Source organism: Lagenorhynchus albirostris, chromosome 5 (assembly GCF_949774975.1).
Source record: "Lagenorhynchus albirostris chromosome 5, mLagAlb1.1, whole genome shotgun sequence".
Taxonomy (NCBI): Eukaryota; Metazoa; Chordata; class Mammalia; order Artiodactyla; family Delphinidae; genus Lagenorhynchus; species Lagenorhynchus albirostris.
Window position 1 is genome coordinate 89,846,816 of NC_083099.1, and position 21,009 is coordinate 89,867,824.

General features: G+C 36.9%; 1 protein-coding gene across 1 annotated transcript in view; it reads left to right on the forward strand.

Annotated features, from left to right (window-relative positions):
* Positions 1-21,009, forward strand: part of MORC1 (MORC family CW-type zinc finger 1) — a 290,081-nt gene that overhangs the window by 224,684 nt on the left and 44,388 nt on the right. Inside the window, exons 22-24 of the mRNA XM_060149355.1 lie at positions 10,233-10,298; positions 11,269-11,514; positions 19,027-19,131. Coding sequence (XP_060005338.1) covers positions 10,233-10,298; positions 11,269-11,514; positions 19,027-19,131 — 417 coding nt within the window. The remainder of the gene's footprint in view (positions 1-10,232; positions 10,299-11,268; positions 11,515-19,026; positions 19,132-21,009) is intronic.

Below are 21,009 nucleotides of genomic sequence, written 5' to 3' on the forward strand. Positions count from 1 at the left end.
ACTCTTCATTGCGGTGCGCGGGCTTCTCATTGGGGTGGCTTCTCTTGTTGTGGAGCATGGGCTCTAGGTGTGCGGGCTTCAGTAGTTGTGGCACACGAGCTCAGTAGCTGTGGCTCACAGGCCCTAGAGCACAGGCTCAGTAGTTGTGGTGCATGGGCTTAGTTGCTCCGCGGCATGTGGGATCTTCCCGGACCAGGACTCGAACCCGTGTTCCCTGCATTGCCACGTGGATTCTCAACCACTGCGTCATCAGGGAAGTATGACCTGCTTTAAATATACTGACTCATTTAATCCTTATGACCATCCTGTGATTGTTATGAGTCCTGTTTTATCCACGAGGAAACCGAGGCACAGAGAAGTAACTTGCCAAGTGTGGGGTTAGGAATCTGCAGAACTGTGATTTCAACTGACACAGTCAAGCTCCAGACCCCTCATTCTATTACTAGACTATGTTGCCTCTCTGGCTGAGGTCACAGAAACAAGGTAGGAACAGAGCTAGATCAAAACTATGAGATTAAAGGCCTTCCCTGGAGGTCCAGTGGTTGAGACTCCGTGCTTCCACGGCATGGGGCACAGGTTCGATTCCTGGTCGGAGAACTAAGATCCCATATGCCACACAGCATGGCCAAAAAAATAAATAAAAAATGAGATTAATTCTTAGTTCAAAGCTGTTTGAACTACTCTGCTCTCCTGCTTTCAGTTTGGATTGATAGCTCTTCAGTGTGGGAGAAATTGGGTAATTAATAACTACTGGTAATCAGATTTTTTTATTTTTTGAGGCGCTCTGACTATATAAGGCAGAGTTGGAGGGCAGTGATCATTTTGGAAAGCTGTGCAGAGGGAGGGATGCTTAGGGGCTCCTTGAAGAAGGAGGCTGTGGAAGCAGAATATGGCGGACAGTACACAGGCCTGCTGTCAGGATACTTAACTTCAGGTCCTGGCTCTGCTGTTTATAAGCTGAGTGACCTCAGGTCTGTCTGATGTCACTAGTCCTTGATCCTAGTATACCCCTCCCCCTCCAGCTCAGTAAAAGGGGATTAGACTAGATATTTATGAAGGCACATCCAATTTTAGAGCCTATGCCTATTAGTTGCCCATCTTCATTTACAGGCTAAGTTTAAAATATCTATATATATTAATTTTATTCTGAATGCAAACATGAGGTTTCTGGAGCAGAGCAGATCATTATTTAATTATAGCAAATAATCGTGCTGATTCCCTTTTGCCCTAATTTGTACCCCTGGGGCAATGGATGAGATGAGGCAGATCGTATGTTATCCTACATATACTGGAGTTTGTACCACTAGCATGGAACTCTGAAAGAAATGAATCTGGATATTTATATAGGAGAGGGACAGCCATCTCCCTAACCCTACACTACCCCCTGACAGACAAGCACACTTCTTTGCTCTTTGAGAAGGATTCTGGGTTCTTACTCTTACCCTTTGGAATATAAATAAATCTCTTGGGGGCAAGATAAGACTAGCTTCTTCGGCTATGTCTCCATGGCCCCAGATCTCATTCCTTCCTTAAAATGTAAACACATACCTCCAGGGAGGTAAATTTCTTCAGATGCTCTCTCACTAATAATTAGTCATAAATTAAATTCCAAGATTTGTTCCTCTAGGCTACGTCTCAAGTTCTGGTAAAATTTGATCAGAAAGCCTTCACGGTGCAGAAACATAAAAATATTTTCTCTACAGTCCCACAAAGCATGGATATAAAATTTAAAGGGAGAATCTCCTGCCTTCCAGGGCTGTGAGTCTATGACGATTGGGCCATCTGTGTAAGTATGTCACATGTTTGTAAAAATGCAGATTCCTGAGATCTACAGCAGACTGACTGAACAAGAATCTGAGACAGAAGCCTTAGAATCTGCATTTCTGCACAGCTCCCCACACGATTCTTATGCACCGCAGACTTTCTCTTCTTTATTCCTGAGTTAAGGATCCTTCAGTTTTTCTGCTGCCAGAGATACTTCATATTATGCAGCTTTTGCTATTGAATCTGTGATTTTCAGGACTTTCCAAACATGTAAAGAAATGTAACAGTCTTGCCGGGAGAGTTTATGAGTGTCATATAAAAATAAATACTGATATTAGAAAGGTTTCTAGGGTGATGATGATTCTTTGAAATCTGAAAAGGTGATGGTGATGATAAAGATGATACCACTAGTAAACAACTACTCATTAAGTAACTGAGACAGAATTTGAAATGGATTAGCTATGTTACATGGATTTCTGTTTTGCAAAGAAATACAAAGCTGTGCCAACATTATGGATATTTTTCTATTCAAAATGTAGTTGAGACATTTTCTTTTTGAATATTGTATTTATTTATTTATTTGGCTACACCAGGTCTTAGTTGCGGCATGTGGAATCTAGTTCCCTGACCAGGGAATGAACCTGGGCCCCCTGCATTGGGAGTGTGGAGTCTTAGCCACTGGACCACCAGGGAAGTCCCTAGTTGAGACATTTTTGCTGTGTTTTTCTATGATGTCTGAAGTTCTTTTGTAGAAACACAACTCTGAAATGAATATAAAAAGAGGAAAACTAATGGAATTAAAAATTTTTTTTTTATTACTCACAACTCAAGTGATGAGATTAGTAGTTCAGGTCAAAACTCATTACAGTAAAATTTTATAGCCAAAAGTAATTATCTTTAAGCTAGCACCAAAATTATACAAACCCAAATGATTTAAGTGTATCATACATTGTAACTAGGCTAGGCTCAATCCATTTTGCTATATTAGGAACACTGACATTTAATTAAGACACTGACATTTAATATAAAGCATCTCGGGCTTCCCTGGTGGCGCAGTGGTTGGGAGTCCGCCTGCCGATGCAGGGGACGTGGGTTCGTGCCCGGGTCCTGGAAGATCCCACATGCCGCGGAGCGGCTAGGTCCGTGAGCCATGGCCGCTGATCCTGCACGTCCGGAGCCTGTGCTCCGCAACGGGAGAGGCCACAGCAGTGAGAGGCCCGCGTACCGCAAAAAAAAAAAAAAAAAAATATATATATATATATATATATATACACACACACATATATATATAAATATATATATATAAAGCATCTCAAAGATGTGATAACATCTGACAGGTAGTGGAGAAGTTTAGTCACATTATGAGTGCAGAATAGACTTGTGGCAGTGTTTCAACAGTGGAAGAGATGAGCAGTAGGCCCTGGGAGCATCTGTTAATCACCAACATTTTATTGAGTACCTATAAAGTGCTAAACATTGTGATAGGTACTACAGATAAAAAATGACTTTGAGAGTTTACAGTCTGTTGAGAGAGGTACCCGTATTACCATAACTATAAGACAGTGTGATACATACCATGATAAATATAGGTAGAAAGAGATATAGGAGGCTTCTGCTATAAATATGGCTATATAGATGTAGCATCTTCCTGTTTTTTCCTGGGAGTCTTCTAAGAGCAACAGGAAAACAGAAAACAAAAATGCAACTCCAATTTCAGTCAAGCTAGGAAACATATACCAAAATACTGCAGTGCTGCCAAAAGCAGTCAAGATAATGCAGGAGCTCCACAGGAGGAAAGGAAGAGGAATGGAAAGACGAGCCCAGCAATAGCACCTCTAAAGAATTAACACAAATACACTTAGTGAAGAAGGGTTCATCTGGAGATGGAACAGCTATAGCCTTTATCTACAATAGCTGGGAGGCAACAGGAACCTTACTGGACCTGCTTTGGTTCACAGAAGTAGAAGATGTGGAATGCACATGAAAGTACTCCAAAGAGCCATATTTGCAGAAGCAGTGTTTTTTGGATAAAAGATTAGAAGAAAAGAGGTTTTGCTTGTGGAAAAAAAAACTTGCCTAAACTCTTATCCTCTACCTACCCTTCCTATAGAAAATTCTGGGAAAGAGCTAGTCCTGGAAAACCTAACTCTTATAATGATGTATTTAAGAAGCAAACTAGTAGCATAGCTAAATATCTACCAAAAAAAGAAAAAAATCCAGTAAAATATGAATATGGCACCATATAAATATATAACATATAAATATCATAAACAAAAAGGAAACAAAATCCAGTAAGATATAAATGACAAAAAAGGAGCAACTACATCCGTTGCTGATAAAAAAAAAAACTCTTAGCAAATCAGGAACAGAAGAAAACGCCCTCAGTGTGATAAAGGACATCTACAAAAACCTTACAGCAAAAATTGTACTTACTAGTGAAAGACTAAAATCTCTCCCCTAAGATCAGGAATTAGACAAGCAGGTTTGCTGTCATCACTCCAATTCAGCATTTACAGGAGGTTCTAGAAGTACAAGAAAGACAGAAAAGAAAAGCCATTCTGACTGCAAAGGAAGAGGTAAAACTGGTTCTTTTCAGATGTGATAGTCTATGTAGGAAATTGAATGGAATCTGTTTAAAAAGTTACTGGAATTGGTAAAATGAGCTTAGCAAAGTTGCAGCGTTCAAAATCAGTATATAAAAATCAACTATTTTGACTTACTAGCATCAGACAATTGTAATTGAAATTTTAAAATATAATACCATTTCCAATAGCATTAAAATACATGAAACACTTCAGGAAAAATTTGACAAAAGATGAGTAAGACCTGCACTGAAAACTACAAAACACTGATGAAAAAATTAAATAAAGCAAATAAATAGAGAGGTAACCTATGTTCATGAGTTTGAAGACTCAATATTGTTAAGATGTCAATTCTCTCTAGTAGGTCTATAGATTTAACCCAATGTTAATCAAAATCCAAGCTAGTTGTTTGTGGGTTTTTTTTTTTGTAGAAATTGTAAAATGTATAAAATTCATATGGAGTGCAGAGGATTTAAAATAACTTTGAAAAAGAACAAAGTTGGTGGGGTTGACACCATTAAATTTCAAGGCATTATAAACCTATGGTAATCAAGACAATTTGGTATTGGTGTTAAAAGAGACAAATAGAGCCATGGGACATAATAAAGAGTACAGAAATAGACTCATACATTTGTGGTCAATTGTTTTTCAACAACGGGACCAATACATTTCATTGGGAGAAAGAAATAATCTTTTCAACAAATGATACCAAAACACTTGGATAGTCATATATACCTCAAAATAATGAACCTTGACTCTTACCTCAAACCAAATAAAAATTATGGGAAATGCAGCATAGGCCAAATGTAAAACCTAAAACTATAAACCTTCTAGGAGAATGCGTGGGAAAAAATTTTAGTGGCCTAGGGTTTGGCAAAGATTTCTTAAATATGATACCAAAAGCATGAGCTATAAAAGAAAATTTAACAAATTTGACTCCATCAAAATTTAAAAACTTTGCTCTTCAAAGGACACAAGAAATCAAAAAATCAAGCCACAGACTGGGAGAAAACATTTACAAAACTCTATCTGATCTGGACTGATATCTAGAATGTATAAAGAACTTTAAAAACTCAATAGTAAGACACACAACACATTTAAAAAATAGGCAGTTTTGAGACTCTAAACAGAGGACTCAGCTGAGCCACACTGTACTTGGGCTTCTGCCCTATAGAACTGGTACTATCAGTTCTTCCTATTGTCCCTCCAACCTGAGGGCTCTAAGAGCTTCCTGCTTTTGCTAACATCTAGGGTACCTTCCATCTGCTGGTAGTCTTCTTAGCCTCTTCCATCTCTTCTGTTACCAATCACTGTAGTAAATTCCTTCTGTTCTAAAAGAGTGGGAAGAACATTTGAACAGACATTTCACTAAGGGAGATATACAGACAGCAAATAAACACATGAATGTAAGCATACATCTACACAAAAACTTATACTTGTATGCTCATAGTAGTTTTTTTAATTTTTAAAAAATTTTTTAACATCTTATTAGAGTATAATTGCTTTACAATGGTGTGTCAGTTTCTGCTTTATAACAAAGTGAATCAGTTATACATATGTCCCCATATCCCCTCCATCTTGCGTCTCCCTCCCACCCTCCCTATCCCACCCCTCTAGGTGGTCACAAAGCACCGAGCTGATCATCCTATGCTATGTGGCTGCTTCCCACCAGCTATCTATTTGACATTTGGCAATGTATATATGTCAATGCTACTCTCTCACTTTGTTCCCAGCTTACACTTCCCCCTCCCTGTGTCCTCAAGTCCATTCTCTATGTCTGCATCTTTATTCCTGTCCTGCCCCTAGGTTCATCAGAACCATTTTTAATTTTTTTAGATTCCATATATATATATGTGTTAGCATATGGTATTTGCTTCTCTCTTTCTGACTTACTTCACTCTGTATGACAGACTCTAGGTCCATCCACCTCACTACAAATAACTCAGTTTCATTTCTTTTTATGGCTGAGTAATATTCCATTGTATATATGTGCCACATCTACTTTATCCATTCATCTGTCAATGGACATTTAGGTTGCTTCCATGTCCTGGCTATTGTAAATAGAGCTGCAATGAACATTTTGGTACATGACTCTTTTTGAATTATGGTTTTCTCAGGGTATATGCCCAGTAGTGGGATTGCTGCGTCGTATGGTAGTTCTATTTGTAGTTTTTAAGGAACTTCCATACTGTTCTCTATAGTGGCTGTATCAATTTACATTCCCACCAACAGTGCAAGAGGGTTCCCTTTTCTCCACACCCTCTCCAGCATTTATTGTTTCTAGATTTTTTGATGATGGCCATTCTGACCGGTGTGAGGTGATACCTCATTGTAGTTTTGATTTGCATTTCTCTAATGATTAATGATGTTGAGCATTCTTTCATGTGTTTGTTGGCAGTCTGTATATCTTCTTTGGAGAAATGTCTATTTAGGTCTTCTGCCCAGTTTTGGATTGGGCTGTTTGTTTTTTTGATGTTGAGCTGCATGAGTTGCTTGTAAATTTTAGAGATTAATCCTTTGTCAGTTGCTTCATTTGCAAATATTTTCTCCCATTCTGAGGGTTGTCTTTTGGTCTCGTTTATGGTTTCCTTTGCTGTGCAAAAGCTTTGAAGTTTCATTAGGTCCCATTTGTTTATTTTTGTTTTTATTTCCATTTCTCGAGGAGGTGGGTCAAAAAGGGTCTTGCTGTGATTTATGTCATAGAGTGTACAGCCTATGTTTTCCTCTAAGAGTTTGATGGTGTCTGGCCTTACATTTAGGTCTTTAATCCATTTTGAGTTTATTTTTGTGTATGGTGTTAGGGAGTGTTCTAATTTCATTCTTTTACATGTAGCTGTCCAGTTTTCCCAGTGCCACTTATTGAAGAGGCTGTCTTTTCTCCACTGTATATTCTTGCCTTTACCAAAGATAAGGTGACCATAGGTGCGTGGGTTCATCTCTGGGCTTTCTATCCTGTTCCATTGATCTATATTTGTGTTTTTGTGCCAGTACCATACTGTCTTGATTCATAGTAGTTTTGTTTGTAATAGCCAAACACTGGAAGTCACCCAAGTGACTATCAATAGGTGAAAGGACAAATTGTGGTATGTCCGTTCAGTGGAATACAACTCAGCAATAAAAAGGAATGAACTATTGATCCACAAAGCAATATGGATTAATTTCAAAATAATTCTTCCTAGTGAAAGAAACCAGATGAAAAAGATTTATGATTCCACTTAAGATAAAATTCTAGAAAATGCAGGTGATCTATGCTGAGAGAATGCAGATCAGTGGTTGCCCACGGATGGGATGGGGGTAGGAAGAGGTGTAGGGAGGGGTCAGAGCTCAAGGAAACCTTTGGGCATAGTTAACTATAGCAAACACTGTATGATATATATGAAAGTTATTAAGAGAGTAGATCCTAGGAGTTCTCATTACAAGGAAAAACTTTTTTCTTTTTTTATTATATCTATATGAGATGATGGATGATAACTAAACTTATTGTGGTAATCATTTCACAATATATGTAAGCCAAGCCATTACCTTAAACTTAATGATGTATGACAATTATATCTCAAAACTAACTGGAGGTGGGGAAGGAATACAATGCAGCTGTAAAAAGGGAATGAAGAAGCTTTTTAAGTACTAATAGAGAAAGAGCCGTAGGATATATCCTTAAGTAAAAAAGAAAGATGCAGACTGTGTATATAATATACTACCATTTTTCCCCACCTCAGAAAAGCAGGGAAACCTTATGTATATATCCTTGTATTATAGATGACGTATAAGCAAATCTCTGGAAAAATAAACAAGAAATAAGTAGCAGTGGTTACTTGTTAGTGAAATATGAACTGGACAAATAGAGAATGGAGTAATAAGGAGACTTAAAATACACTTTTAAAAATATATGTTTTTCCATGTGAATCTGTATGTATAGTGAGAGATATCTATATAAACATCCAGAAAAATATCAGGGGAGTATAGAAGTTAAGGCAATTAATTTTCCTTTGGGGAATAGGAGCAGGAATTTGGAGTGGGTAATACTTGAACTGAGACTTGAAGGATGAGTCAAATTCCACAACTGGAGAATATCAGAAAGGTCATTCCAGGCAAAGGAAATGGGTGATACAAGGGCACAGGGACATGAAAGTGAACCTGAGGAATAGTAAATGTGACTGAGCATTTAGTGTATGAGGGCAACAAGGGGTGTCAGATGGAGGGAAAGAGGTTCAGAAGAAGAATTTAGAAAGTTAGTTGCAACCGTTTGAAAGCTGCTTGTATGTCATGCTAGGTGCTGTTTGGCTTTATTTAATAAACTTGAATTGAATGTGGTCTGTGTGCCACACCATGTGGCAGGTGCTACCGAAATGAGACTCTGTCTTCTAAGCTAGTGGTCTCAGTCCTGACTGCGTATGAGAATCACTCAGAGAGCTTTAATAACTACCGATGCCAGGCCCCATCCCCACATAATTGAATTAGAATGTCAGGGTGTAAGGACTTGGCATCAATAGTGTTTTTTTAAGTCTTACCAGGTGATTCTAAGCAAATGCATCCAAGTTTGAGAATTCCGCCTCCCCTTCTCTTTCCCCCTCTTCTTCTCTCTTGTCTTCCTTATTTTAATGAAGTGAATAATATTGTGTAGAAAGGGGTTGTGGCACAGGTCTAGAGAAGTCTCTGAACTGGAAGCAAGAAAATGAGGAGGTTATAGAAAATAGTTCAAGCAAAAGACGATAAAGTCATTTAAACAGGGAGGTGACTTGAGGCTAGTGCAAACCTGTGGACTGAGAGTGATTATTAGCCCAGGACAGCCTAGCTTGAATGTCTGGGTGTTTGGTGATGTTACAAGTCAAAAGAGGGACTGCACGAGGAAGTACAGATTGGGGGGGGTGTGGGTACAGGTACACAGGTGAAATAATTCAGGTTTGGAAGGGTTGTCTTAAAGGTACCTACAACTTGTAAGATGCCACCAAGGGCCATTTGGATCTCAGGACAGAGGAAAAGGCCCTATTTCAACATCTATGCAGGCCATTCACACTGGAAAAATTTTCAGCAGCTCCAACCCTTAACATCCAACCCAAACTGGAGTCAGGACTCCAGTTTGGATGTTAGGGTATTAATAAGAGCAAGGTAAATTTTCTGTCCTAGAGAGCGTGGACACTGTGCTAGGTACCACGATGGCATCTGTGGCACAGCGAAAGAAAGTGGGTGCACCAAAAAGGAGGTGCAAGCAGATCCCCTAACCGGGGTCTCATTCCAAGGGGAGTGACCCTGGGTCTGGGATGCAGGCCCACATTACTCTTTATGTTCTCTTTGAATATTTCATTAACATCTCATCATTTTAGTGTAACAATTATCACATCAAAATATTAGCTTAGAAGGTGCTTCTTTTTCAGGAAAAACAAATGCTTTCTCTCTCTACTTATGCCTCTGAGTACAAGGCAGGAGTTGGTTGCTGAGGGTAAGGCAGCATCTCAGTTATTAGGGACACAGTTAAGGCCAGTCTATCCTCAAAAGTCCCTTGAAGCTCAGGCCCAGAGCTCTGAACTACACAGAGCTGTTGCTGAAGGTCAAGATTTATTCCAGATGCTGGGACCTACAAGTGGAGACAAAGGGTCTCCAGAGAGGGGAGATGAGGGCTGTGGAGACAGTGTTTAATACAGTGGCCCCTTGTATTGCTTTTAAGACATTTGATCTATAATACTTCATTGGATTGTCTTGTACTGTCCAGTCGCTACCAGTCAGACATCATTGCTCTGTGTCTAAACTGAAAGGGACTCCTTAGTAATGATTGGTGAGAGTATGTGATCTTGGTGCTTCTTTAAGAAATGAAGAATATTGAATTATTTTAATATGTCAGTTGAAAGTTATTTTTACTTACATTTGTCTAATGATTTTTTTCCATAATAGCCTCAGTTTATACCAACAATTAGGATCCCTGCGTTCACTACCACCTGCCAAACTTCAGCACCTAAGGTGAGTAATTAAAGTGGGATTGAGCCATTTGTAACATTTCCCATATGAAGGATAAGACTTATCAAGGGCTAAATGTCATCATGGTTTAATAGGTTCAGAAAGTGAAGCACTGTTACATATTTTTTCACTGTCATCATTTTTTTCTTATTAGAGTAATACATGTTTATTAGGAAAAACTCAGAAAATAAAATATAAATAAGAAATTTAAATCACCCATTGTTTTACTGCCTGGAGACATTGACCATTTTAAATATTTTAATGTATTTATAATTGTATCTTTTCAGTATATCCTTTCCAATATATTTCAAGATATATTTCATAGAAAAATATATATTTGTGTATTATATAAAATTACACATTTAAAATCAGAGAGAGTGTGTGTTTGTCCTTGGACATATATTTGCCTAGAAATATGTTGTGTATGTAATTTCTACATTGTTTCTTGTTTCTGCTAAATGTCATATATTCCTCAAATGTCTGTTATTATCTAAAATTTAAAATTTTTCAAACCTTTAGAGTTATACCAATCACACACAAAAAATTATGGAAAACTCTTTATAATTTTGTTTCTTCACATTTCTTAACAGGCAAATGGTGGGGTTGATAAACCCCAACCAAACTTCAGATGAATAGATTAGTGACCTATATGCACCAGGGATCCAAAAGCAAGAAAGTCTTTGTTGGGGAGGAAGTCAGGAAGCACAGTGTATTCTCAATTTGCATCCTCAAAATCAGAAAGTTTCTTGACTCAGCTGAGCTCTGCTAAATCAAATTCTGAATGAGCCATTACAGCTATATACATTTGCCAACGTATTTGCAACATACATTTGCCAAAATTCTAAGCTTCTGATTTTTAAAATTTTTATTAGAAATAAATATCATCTAATGTCATAAGATTATAAGGGAAATGGTAATTAATTATAAATAAGCCAGCTGCCAAAAATTAAAAGCATGTTCTTTGTTATTTAAGGGAAATACGAAAATTCAGAGAATCAGGCCTTCCGGTGATGACTTGATGCATGAGTCTCTTTCATCCTTTGAGCTTTCGGTCAACCATAGAGACTGGAAAAGTAACACAGGAGAGGTGGATTCCGGTGTAGAGTATGTTTCAGAGACTAAAATTACGAAGAAGCCTATGCAGAAGAAAGTGAAACCTCAACAGTGGAGACATCCAGCCGCCCTGCTGGAAAATGTCAAACTAGCTGAGAGACCCCAGGTGTTTTTTTTTTCTTCTCTTATTCACAAAATGTATAGTAATTCACTTTTCCAGGAATAGCATTCTGTAAGGGTTTTGCTTCATTTTCACATTTTTAAAGCACTCTAATTATAGCATACACATTGTAATCTGAGTTTCCTGGACAAGGTCCCAATTTCTTTTTTTTTTCTATATTCTCTCTTTTGAAGCAAAAGTCAGGTTGCTAATATCAGCACCGAAGTGCTCCTAAAGAGCACCTCTGTGGGATAAAGATTTTAATCTGTATTTAAGAGAGAAATATTTGTATAGGATAAACCTGTAATCTTGAGGATTTTGCATTCAATGCTTTATAGCAAAAATGCTTAGCCAAATTTTACATAAGTAGTTATCCCTGTAGTCAAAGTTCTGGAAAAATGAGATGTGATGTTGATAATAGAACTAAGTGCTGAGCTTGATTTTAATGAATGTACCACCCTAGAATTTCCACGTATCTAAGTGAGTTTGTTTCTTTTAAAAGGAATCATTACACTTTTATTCTTACAAGGTTACACTTATTTAATTCCTCTTTGAGAATCTGCCCTCAGATTCAGTATATAACAGTAACAACACTTACAACTGAGTGGGCATTTACCCTGTGCCAGATTCAGTGTTAAATGACTACAGATATTATCTCACTACCTTTTAAAAAATCTTTTATAAGCCAAAATTTATTGCCTAGTTTATCTGCCTTCTTAATCAAATTTGACTTCTAATGTCTTTTTACTGTTTCCAAAAATTAAATTCACCCTTAAAGGGTGAATATGGGGCACATGGAAAATATTCAGATGAGTTACCATAGGTTCTGAAAGCAAGAAACTAATTTGATTAGCAAATATCCACTGAGCCCTGTGTAAGATACTGTGTTAAGCATGGTGGGAGACAAGATTTCAGGCATGGTTCTTTCAGAAGGAATTATTCTGAATAATAGTTATGTTACAGAAATATCTCACACATTTGTGAGGTATCTTTGTAATATCTTTGGAAAATGGTATGAATTCTTGAAAATCTTCAGTGATGGCATTACCTCCTAAGGCAGCCTTTCTCACTTCATTTTTGGGTAGCTCATTCTCTTAAAATATTTGAAATCCAGTTCCCTATAATTTTGAAACTTTGGCCCTAAGTCTTTTCTTGAGACTATAGAAGAAGCTAAGCTGAATCTGTCTACAATCTTCAGAATTTTACTTCAAATTATGTATCATATTTGAATGTGAAAATTCATCTGTTCAGCAGATACTCAACTTCTGCTATGTCTAAAAAACTTCATGCTTATAGTATAAAAAGTAGTTGCTATTACTTTATAGTTATATCTCCTTTAACCCCTGATTTCCATTCATTAGCTGTGGAATTTCAAGATTTGGGATTTGTAGGCCTATTTTGTGGGTGGATTGCATGCTCCAAAAACAACGTACAAGTGATCGCAAAGTTGAAGTGAGCCCAGGTGTTAGAATAACACATTTTAGACTTTGAATATGGAGATTCACATAGGTATATGTGAATATATATATATATATGTATATATATATATATAAAATCATCTATTATGTGCCATTCAGTATGCCAGCCAGCTACAGGGGATTCAACTATGAGCAAAATCACATATGGTCCCAAGCCCCCACTGAACTTATAGTCTAGTGATGGAGACAGACAGTCCAATGATTATACAGACAAATGTGAACTGCTACTGTGGTAATTTTTATGAAATAGTAGCATGAGTCCTTGTAATAGGAGATTTGACTCTGGGAGGACAGAGAAGTCTTCCCTGAAAAAGCAATGACATATAACTTTTAGGATAGAATTCCAGCTAAGTGGGTAAGAGGGGAGGAAGAGCATTTCCAATCAATGCAACATCATTTGCTAATGAGGGAACATGTAATACAAAGTAACTTAAGAAGACATCTAAGCTATGGTGGGGCAGAGAGGGAAAAGGGGGCTGTGGTGTGATCAGAACCATGCAGGCCTATAGGCTTTGATAAGTGGTTTTGTATTTATCCTGAAAGCAATGGGAAACTGCTGAAGGGTTTTAAGCAGGGAAGTGGTGTGATCTTATCTTCCTTTAGAAAAGATTGCTTTGGTTGAGTATGAAAGATGGTTTAGTAGAGAGCAGAGTGAATGTGGGCAGAGCAGTTAAAAGGCTATTGCAATGGCCCTGTGGGGAAATAACGGTGTGGGTGAGGGTGATCCTGTGGAGTGAAGAGGAGTGGATACTTTGTTCCTTGTGTGTTTGCCTTGAGGAGGGAGCACTGACCTGTTTGTTGAGATATTGGGTGTAGATGGTCAGAGAAACTGAATTCTGTTGAGAGGCTAACTCAACCAGGCAAAGGCCTAAAAAGTCCATTGACTTAATGACTTAGTGGTAATAGGGATGATCACAGGAAGAATTTTATTGTTGTTGGACTAGAGAGAATAGAAACCAGATTAGAATGGATTGATTAGCAAGTGGAAGGTAAAGAAATGAAGACATGTTGTACGTCAACTCTTGGGAAGATAAGTTTACCTCAGAAGATAGTCTATACTAAGAAAATCTGGAAGTGAAGTGGATAGATCAGAAGACTGTGAAATTTTTGATAAGAACTTGAAAAATGAATTTAGTCAGGTTTAAACTGCAATTCAAAAGGCTTTTGATTACTTGAGGATTATTTGCAGTACATTCTAATCTCCTATCCAGTTAACACAACAATAGACATTACCACTTCCATACAGAGGAAGTACAGGAAGTGTGATTAATTTTGATATTAGCCTAAGTAGATGGAATTAGGAAGACAGGCTAAACACTCCAACTAAATCTTATTATGTGTTCCAAAAGCTTGATAAAAATGGCTCTGGAATTAGCCAGTGTTTTATCTTATATATACCACAATTCAGCTCTCTTAATACAGGTAATTAATTAATTGTTCTTCCTAGAGAATTGTTTTATCACATACTTGAATTTCTCAGAAGATTCCACTTTTTTTATACTAATCCCCCCCACCATTTCCTGAAGATGGGGCTCCCAATAAAAATAATGTATTTGTTTCCTACATCTGCAACTTTTAATTCCTTTGAATTTTCCCTTAGTTTCCTTGATTAATTCATTTCACTCAACAAACGTTTATTAAGCATTTACTCTGGGCTGGGTGCTGTGGACTCAGAGATAAATAAGACAGGTTTTGCCCTCAAGAAGTTGAGTCTACCTCTAGCCATTCCAATCAAAGGAGACCTTTCCCTGTATCATAAGTTTTTCATTCCAGTGGTTTCTCACCTTTTCAAGTATGAAGAAACACTTTTCAATATCAAAAAGTGACTGCATTTAGGTCTTTAATCCATTTGAGTTTATCTTTGTATATGTTGTTAGAGAACGTGCTAATTTCATTCCTGTCCAGTTTTCCCAGCACCACTCATTGAAGAGACTGTCTTTTCTCTATTGTATATGCTTGCCTTCTTTGTCGGTAATTGACCATAAATGCATGGGTTTATTTCTGGGCTTTCTATCCTGTTGCATTGATCTATGTGTCTGTTCTTGTGCCAGTACCATACTGTTTTGATTACTGTAGCTTTGTAGTACAGTCTGGAGTCAGGGAGCATGATTCCTCTAGCCTCTTTGTTCTTTCTCAAGATTGTTTTGGCTATTTGGGGTCTTTTTTGTTTCCATACAAATTAAAACATTTTTTGTTCCAATTCTGTGAAGATGCCATTGGTAATTTGATAGGGATTGCACTGAATCTGTAGATTGCCTTGGGTAGTATGGTCATTTTAACAGTATTGATTCTTCCAATCCAAGAACACGATATATCTTTCCATTTGTTTGTGTCATCTTCAGTTTCTTTCATCAGTGTCTAATAGTTTGCAGAGTACAGACCTTTTGCCTGCTTAGGTATGTTTATTCCTAGGTATTTTATTCTTTTTGATGTGACAGTAAGTTGGATTGTTTCCTTAATTTCTCTTTTTGATATTTCATTGTTAGTATATAGAAATGCAGCAGATTACTGTATATTAATTTTGTATCCTGCAACTTTACCAAATTCATTGATGAGCTCTAGTCATTTTCTGGTGGTGTCTTTAGGATTTTCTCTATATAGTATCATGCCATCTGCAAACAGTGAGTTTTACTTCTTCCTTTCCAATTTGGATTCCTTTTATTTCTTTTTCTTCTCTGATTACTGTGGCTAGGACTTCCAAAACTATGTTGAATAAAAATGGTGAGAGTGGGCACCCTTGTCTAAGAGGAAATGCTTTCAGGTTTTCACCATTGAGTAGGATGTTACCTGTGGGTCTGTCATATTTGGCCTTTATTATGTTGACGTATGTTCCCTCTATGTCCACTTTCTGGAGAGTTTTTATCATAAATGGATGTTGAATTTTATCCAAAGCTTTTCCTGCATCTATTGAGATGATCATATGGTTTTTAGTTTTCAATTTGTTAATGTGGGGTGTATCACATTGATTGATTTGCAGATATTGAAAATTCTTGCATCTCTGGGATAAATCCCAGTTGATCATGGTGTATGATCCCTTTAATTTATTGTTGGATTCAGTTTGCTAGTATTTTGTTGAGGATTTTTGCATCTATGTTCCTCAGCGATATGGAACTGTAATTTTGTTTTGTGAGATCTTTGGTTTTGGTGTCAGAGTGATGCTGACCTCATAGAATGAGTTTGGAAGTGTTCCTTCCTCTGTAATTTTTTGTAATAGTTTCTAAAGATAGGTGTTAACTCTTCTTTAAATGTTCGATAGAATTCACCTGTGAAGCCATCTGTTCCTGGACTTTTGTTTGCTGGGAGTTTTTTAAATTACTGATTCAATTTCAGTACTGGTAATTGGTCTGTTCATATTTTCTATTTCTTCCTGGTTCAGTCTTGGGAGATTGTACCTTTCTAAGAATTTGTCCATTTTTTCTAGGTTGTTCATTTTAATGGTATATAGTTGTTCATAGTAGTCTCATAATCCTTTGTATTTCTGTGGTGTCCATTTAATTTCTCCTTTTTCATTTCAGATTTTTTTGATTTGGGCCCTCTCCCTTTTTTTCTTGATGAGTCTGGCTAAAGGTTTATCAATTTTGTTTATCTTTTCAAAGAACCAGCTTTTAGTTTCATTTATCTTTTCTATTTTTTTTCTTTTAGTCTCTATTTCATTTATTTCTGCTCTGATCTTTATGATTTCTTTTCTTCTATTAAACTTGGGTTGGTTTGTTCTTCTTTCTCTAGTTCCCTTAGGTGGAAAGTCAGGTTATTTGAGATTTACCTTTCCTGAGGTAAGCTTGTATTGCTATAAACTTCCCTCCTAGAGCTGCTTTTTCTGTGTCCCATAGGTTTTGGATCATTGTGTTTTTGTTTTCATTTATCTCTAGGTATTTTTTGATTTCCTCTTTGATTTCTCCAGTGATCCACTAGCCGTTTAGTAGCATATTGTTTAGCCTCCACGTGTTTCTGTTTTTTGCAGTTTTTTCCTTGTAATTGATAATAAAATAAACTCAAAATGATTAAAGACCTAAATGTAAGACCGGATACTATAAAAATCCTAGAGGAAAACATAGGCAGAACACTCTTTGACATAAATCACAGCAATATTTTTTTTGATCTGCCCCCTATAGTAATGGAAACAAAAGCAAAAATAAATAAATGGAACCTAATTAAACTTAATAGCTTTTGCACAGCAAAGGAAACAGTAAACAAAATGAAGGGACAGCCTACAGAATGGGAGAAAATATTTGCAAATGATTCAGCCAACAAGGGATTAATCTCCAAAATATAAAAGTAGCTTATACAGCTCAATATCAAAAAAAAACAAACAACCCGGTCAAAAAATGGCATAAGATCTAACTATTGTATACATTTCTCCACAGTAGACATACAGAAAGCCAACAGGTACATGAAAAGATGCTCAATATCACTAAACATTAGGGAAATGCAAATCAAAACCATAATGAGATATCACCTTACACCTGTCAGAATGGCTGTCATCAAAAAACCCACAAATAACAAATATTGGTGAGAAAAGGGAATGCTTGTACACTGTTGGTGGGAATGTAAATTGGTGCATTCACTGTGGAAAACAGTATGGAGGTTTCTCAAAAAACTAAAAATAGAATTACCCCATGACCCAGCAGTTCCACTCCTGGATATATATTTGAAAAAACCAAAACACTACTTTGAAAAGATACAAGCCACCCCAATGTTCATAGCAGCATTATTGACAATTGCCAAGATATGGAAGCAACCTAAGTGTCCATCAACAGATGAATGGCTAAAGAGGAGGTGGTTCATATATATACAATGGAATACTACTCCACCATAAAAAAGAATGAAATGTTGCCATTTGCAGCAACATGAATGGACTTTGAGGGCATTATGCTATGAGAAATAAGGCAGACAGAGAAAGACAAATACTGTATGATATCACTTATATGTGGAATCAAACAATACAACAAACTAGTGAGTATAACAAAAAAGAAGCAGACTCACAGATATAGAGAACAAGCTAGTGGTTATCAGTGGGGAAAGGGAAAGGGGGGCAATATAGGTGTAGGGAATTAAGAGATACAAACCACTAATGTATAAAATAAACTACAAGGATATATTATACAATACTGGGAATATAGGCAATATTTTATAAAGTGTATGTTGAAACTGTCAAAAAAAATTTTTTTAAATGACAGCAGACATCTCACATGATACTAGGCATATTCAGTATCTACTGATTAAGAACAATATAATAAGGACTTCCCTGGTGGCACAGTGGTTAAGAATCTGCCTGCCAATGCAGGGGACACGGGTTCAAGCCCTGGTCCAGGAAGATCCCACATGCTGTGGAGCAACTAAGCCCATGCACCACAACCACTGAGCCTGCGCTCTAGAGCCTGCAAGCCACAACTACTGAGCCTGTGTGCCACAACTACTGAAGCCCATGCGCCTAGAGCCTGTGCTCTGCAACAAGAGAAGCCACTGCAATGAGAAGCCTGCACACTGCAATGAAGAGTAGCCCCTGCTCACTGCAACTAGAGAAAGCCTGCTCACAGCAATGAAGACACAACGCGGTCAAAAATAAATAAATAAAATAAATAAATTTATTTAAAAAATAATGAAAGAAAGCCATCATAGATATTTTGAAATGAATATGTATCTTATTTCCCCCAGCGACATCGGCATAAATTTTAAGAACAACGTATATATCCATATGAGACATTATATATTCAGTATATAGACAGTAATTCATGCAGATTCTTTGCAAAATACTACAAGCCCTTTGATTCACCATTGAGCACTATAATCTACACCACACATTTCATACTTAACTTGCATTATAATATTATGTCGTTGTTGTTTTCTATTATTTAGCCTTCACATGTGAATATCTAAGTCATACTTCTTGAAGGCAAAGATCAAAAAATGAGTTTCCTCTGTTTATCCTACAGAAGTCAGCAGTTACTAGAGGCTGAAGAAGGAAAGAGTGAAGGTGGTTTAATGTGTACCACTGATTGCTACTAATCCTTGTATATTTTTTGTTAATACCTTGCTATAGGCCTCTTCCTGGGAAATGAAGAGGAAGCAGAGACAAAACCCTGTGCAGGAATGTAAGGCTCTGATTGAAGTTGAAACCAGCAACAGCAATTTGGATATAATCCAGGTGAGATAAACTTTACTGACTAAATGACGCCTTGAAATTTATTCACATCCATAAAGATGAGAGGAATCCAAGAAGCATTTCACATTAGTGCCTCAAGTAACTGAAACGTTTAATTGAATAACCTAGTTTTTAGGTGAAGAAACAAGACTCAGAAAGTTTGTTGCTTGCCTAAAGCTACAGAAACTAGTAAAAATACAACTGGGACTTATACCTCCTGACCACTAGTTCATAATGCTTTTCATTTTAGTTATCAGGGTGAGAAAGCTTTAATATTATGTTAATGTGTATGCGTGTGTATATATAAAACTGAAAGTTCATCTCAAAACCTGTATGCCCAAATCCAAAGCCTCTGAACCTTTCTGTAATTCACAGTGTGGATTCTCACCAGAAAGTATAATTGTAATCTGACTTAAATTAGGCCACTGCCATAAGTCCTGGTAAGAGAAGTCTTTTCAAGAAATATGGACATACTTTCCATTTACTTCTGTAGATTGTGTATCCCTGATTCTAACTTGGTAGTCAATTTCAAAGACCTACATATCTGGACTACTGTACCCTAGACCCCAGCAGAGTTGCCTTCCCTCACTGAACCAAGTGTAAAAGCCCTTAGCGTATAGGAAGAATCGACTCAAGGAATATGAGCAACACTTCATCTGTGAAGCCATGTTAAAGACACTGTCCATTATGTTATAGAGAGCCCTTTGTGTTATAATAAAAAGGTTCATTTGAATGTTTAAATTTAATATCAGGAAAAAATCAATTTCATATTTTCTTTTATCGGAATATGAATTTTATTACTCACTGTATTTCTCTTTATACCTCAGTTGCCAAGAAGCTTATAACTAAATTTCAATTGAAATAAGAATAACTATAGTTGCCATGATTGTTGTTATTTTCTGACATAATAATATAAGTGAGAGTATTCAGAAAAAGGTCTGTGTCATTATACATGTCTTAAGGTAAATTACCTCAAAATGCTATTTAGGATTGTGGATTAAGTTTCAATTATAAATGAGCCAATGAGGAGCATAATGTCTTCTGACTTTAGCCTAATTTATGTGCTCTTCAGCAAAACAATATTGTCACAAGGCACATGATATAACAGTAATGGAGGTTTTATTTTTTAAAGTTTTCATTATGGAACATTTCAGACATAGCACAGTCAACCCGAATGTGCCCATTTCCCAGCGCCAACAATTATCAACTCATGGCTGGTCTTGTTTCATCTGTATCCTCCCCCTCCCTTGCCACCCTCATTACTCCCAACCATCATATCATTTCATCCATCATTATAATTGGTTTAAGAAGGTATCTGAAGGGATGTTGAAAAGCTCTAGGAGTGATTTGTGAATGAGAATTTATTGACAGTTAAATCCAGGATGTGAAGAAAGTGAGCACCAACATGTTTCCAAAAGGAAAAGGGTCAAACTTTAATCAGAGGCCAGAAGACTACAACTGGTGTTGTCAATAACTCAACCTCTTTACCTCTTTGAAGCCAAATGTGATATAACTGTACCTGTGAATATTACTAGTCACGACCTGCTTTGCAGAATCTTCAAAGTCTTCGTGTGTTTTTCATGTAGCCATTGCTTTGTCACCTCCCTAAGCTTTGCATGCAGCTTTTAGCAAGTGCTTTTTCACAAATTAGGTATGACATTTATACTAAATTTTTTGCTGTCTTTTTATGTCATATTTCTCAGGTTCTTATGTTACTTGTGTGAATGTGTGTGGTGTGATTTATTTGTGTCCTATGATCCTGACAGGAGGTCTGTTTTCAAATTCATGGTATCTGATTAATTTGGATAAATACTGGATAAGTACATTATCCAGTAATGCCCATTAATTTTTCTGTTTGGCTGCGGTTGCAGCAGTTCAAGT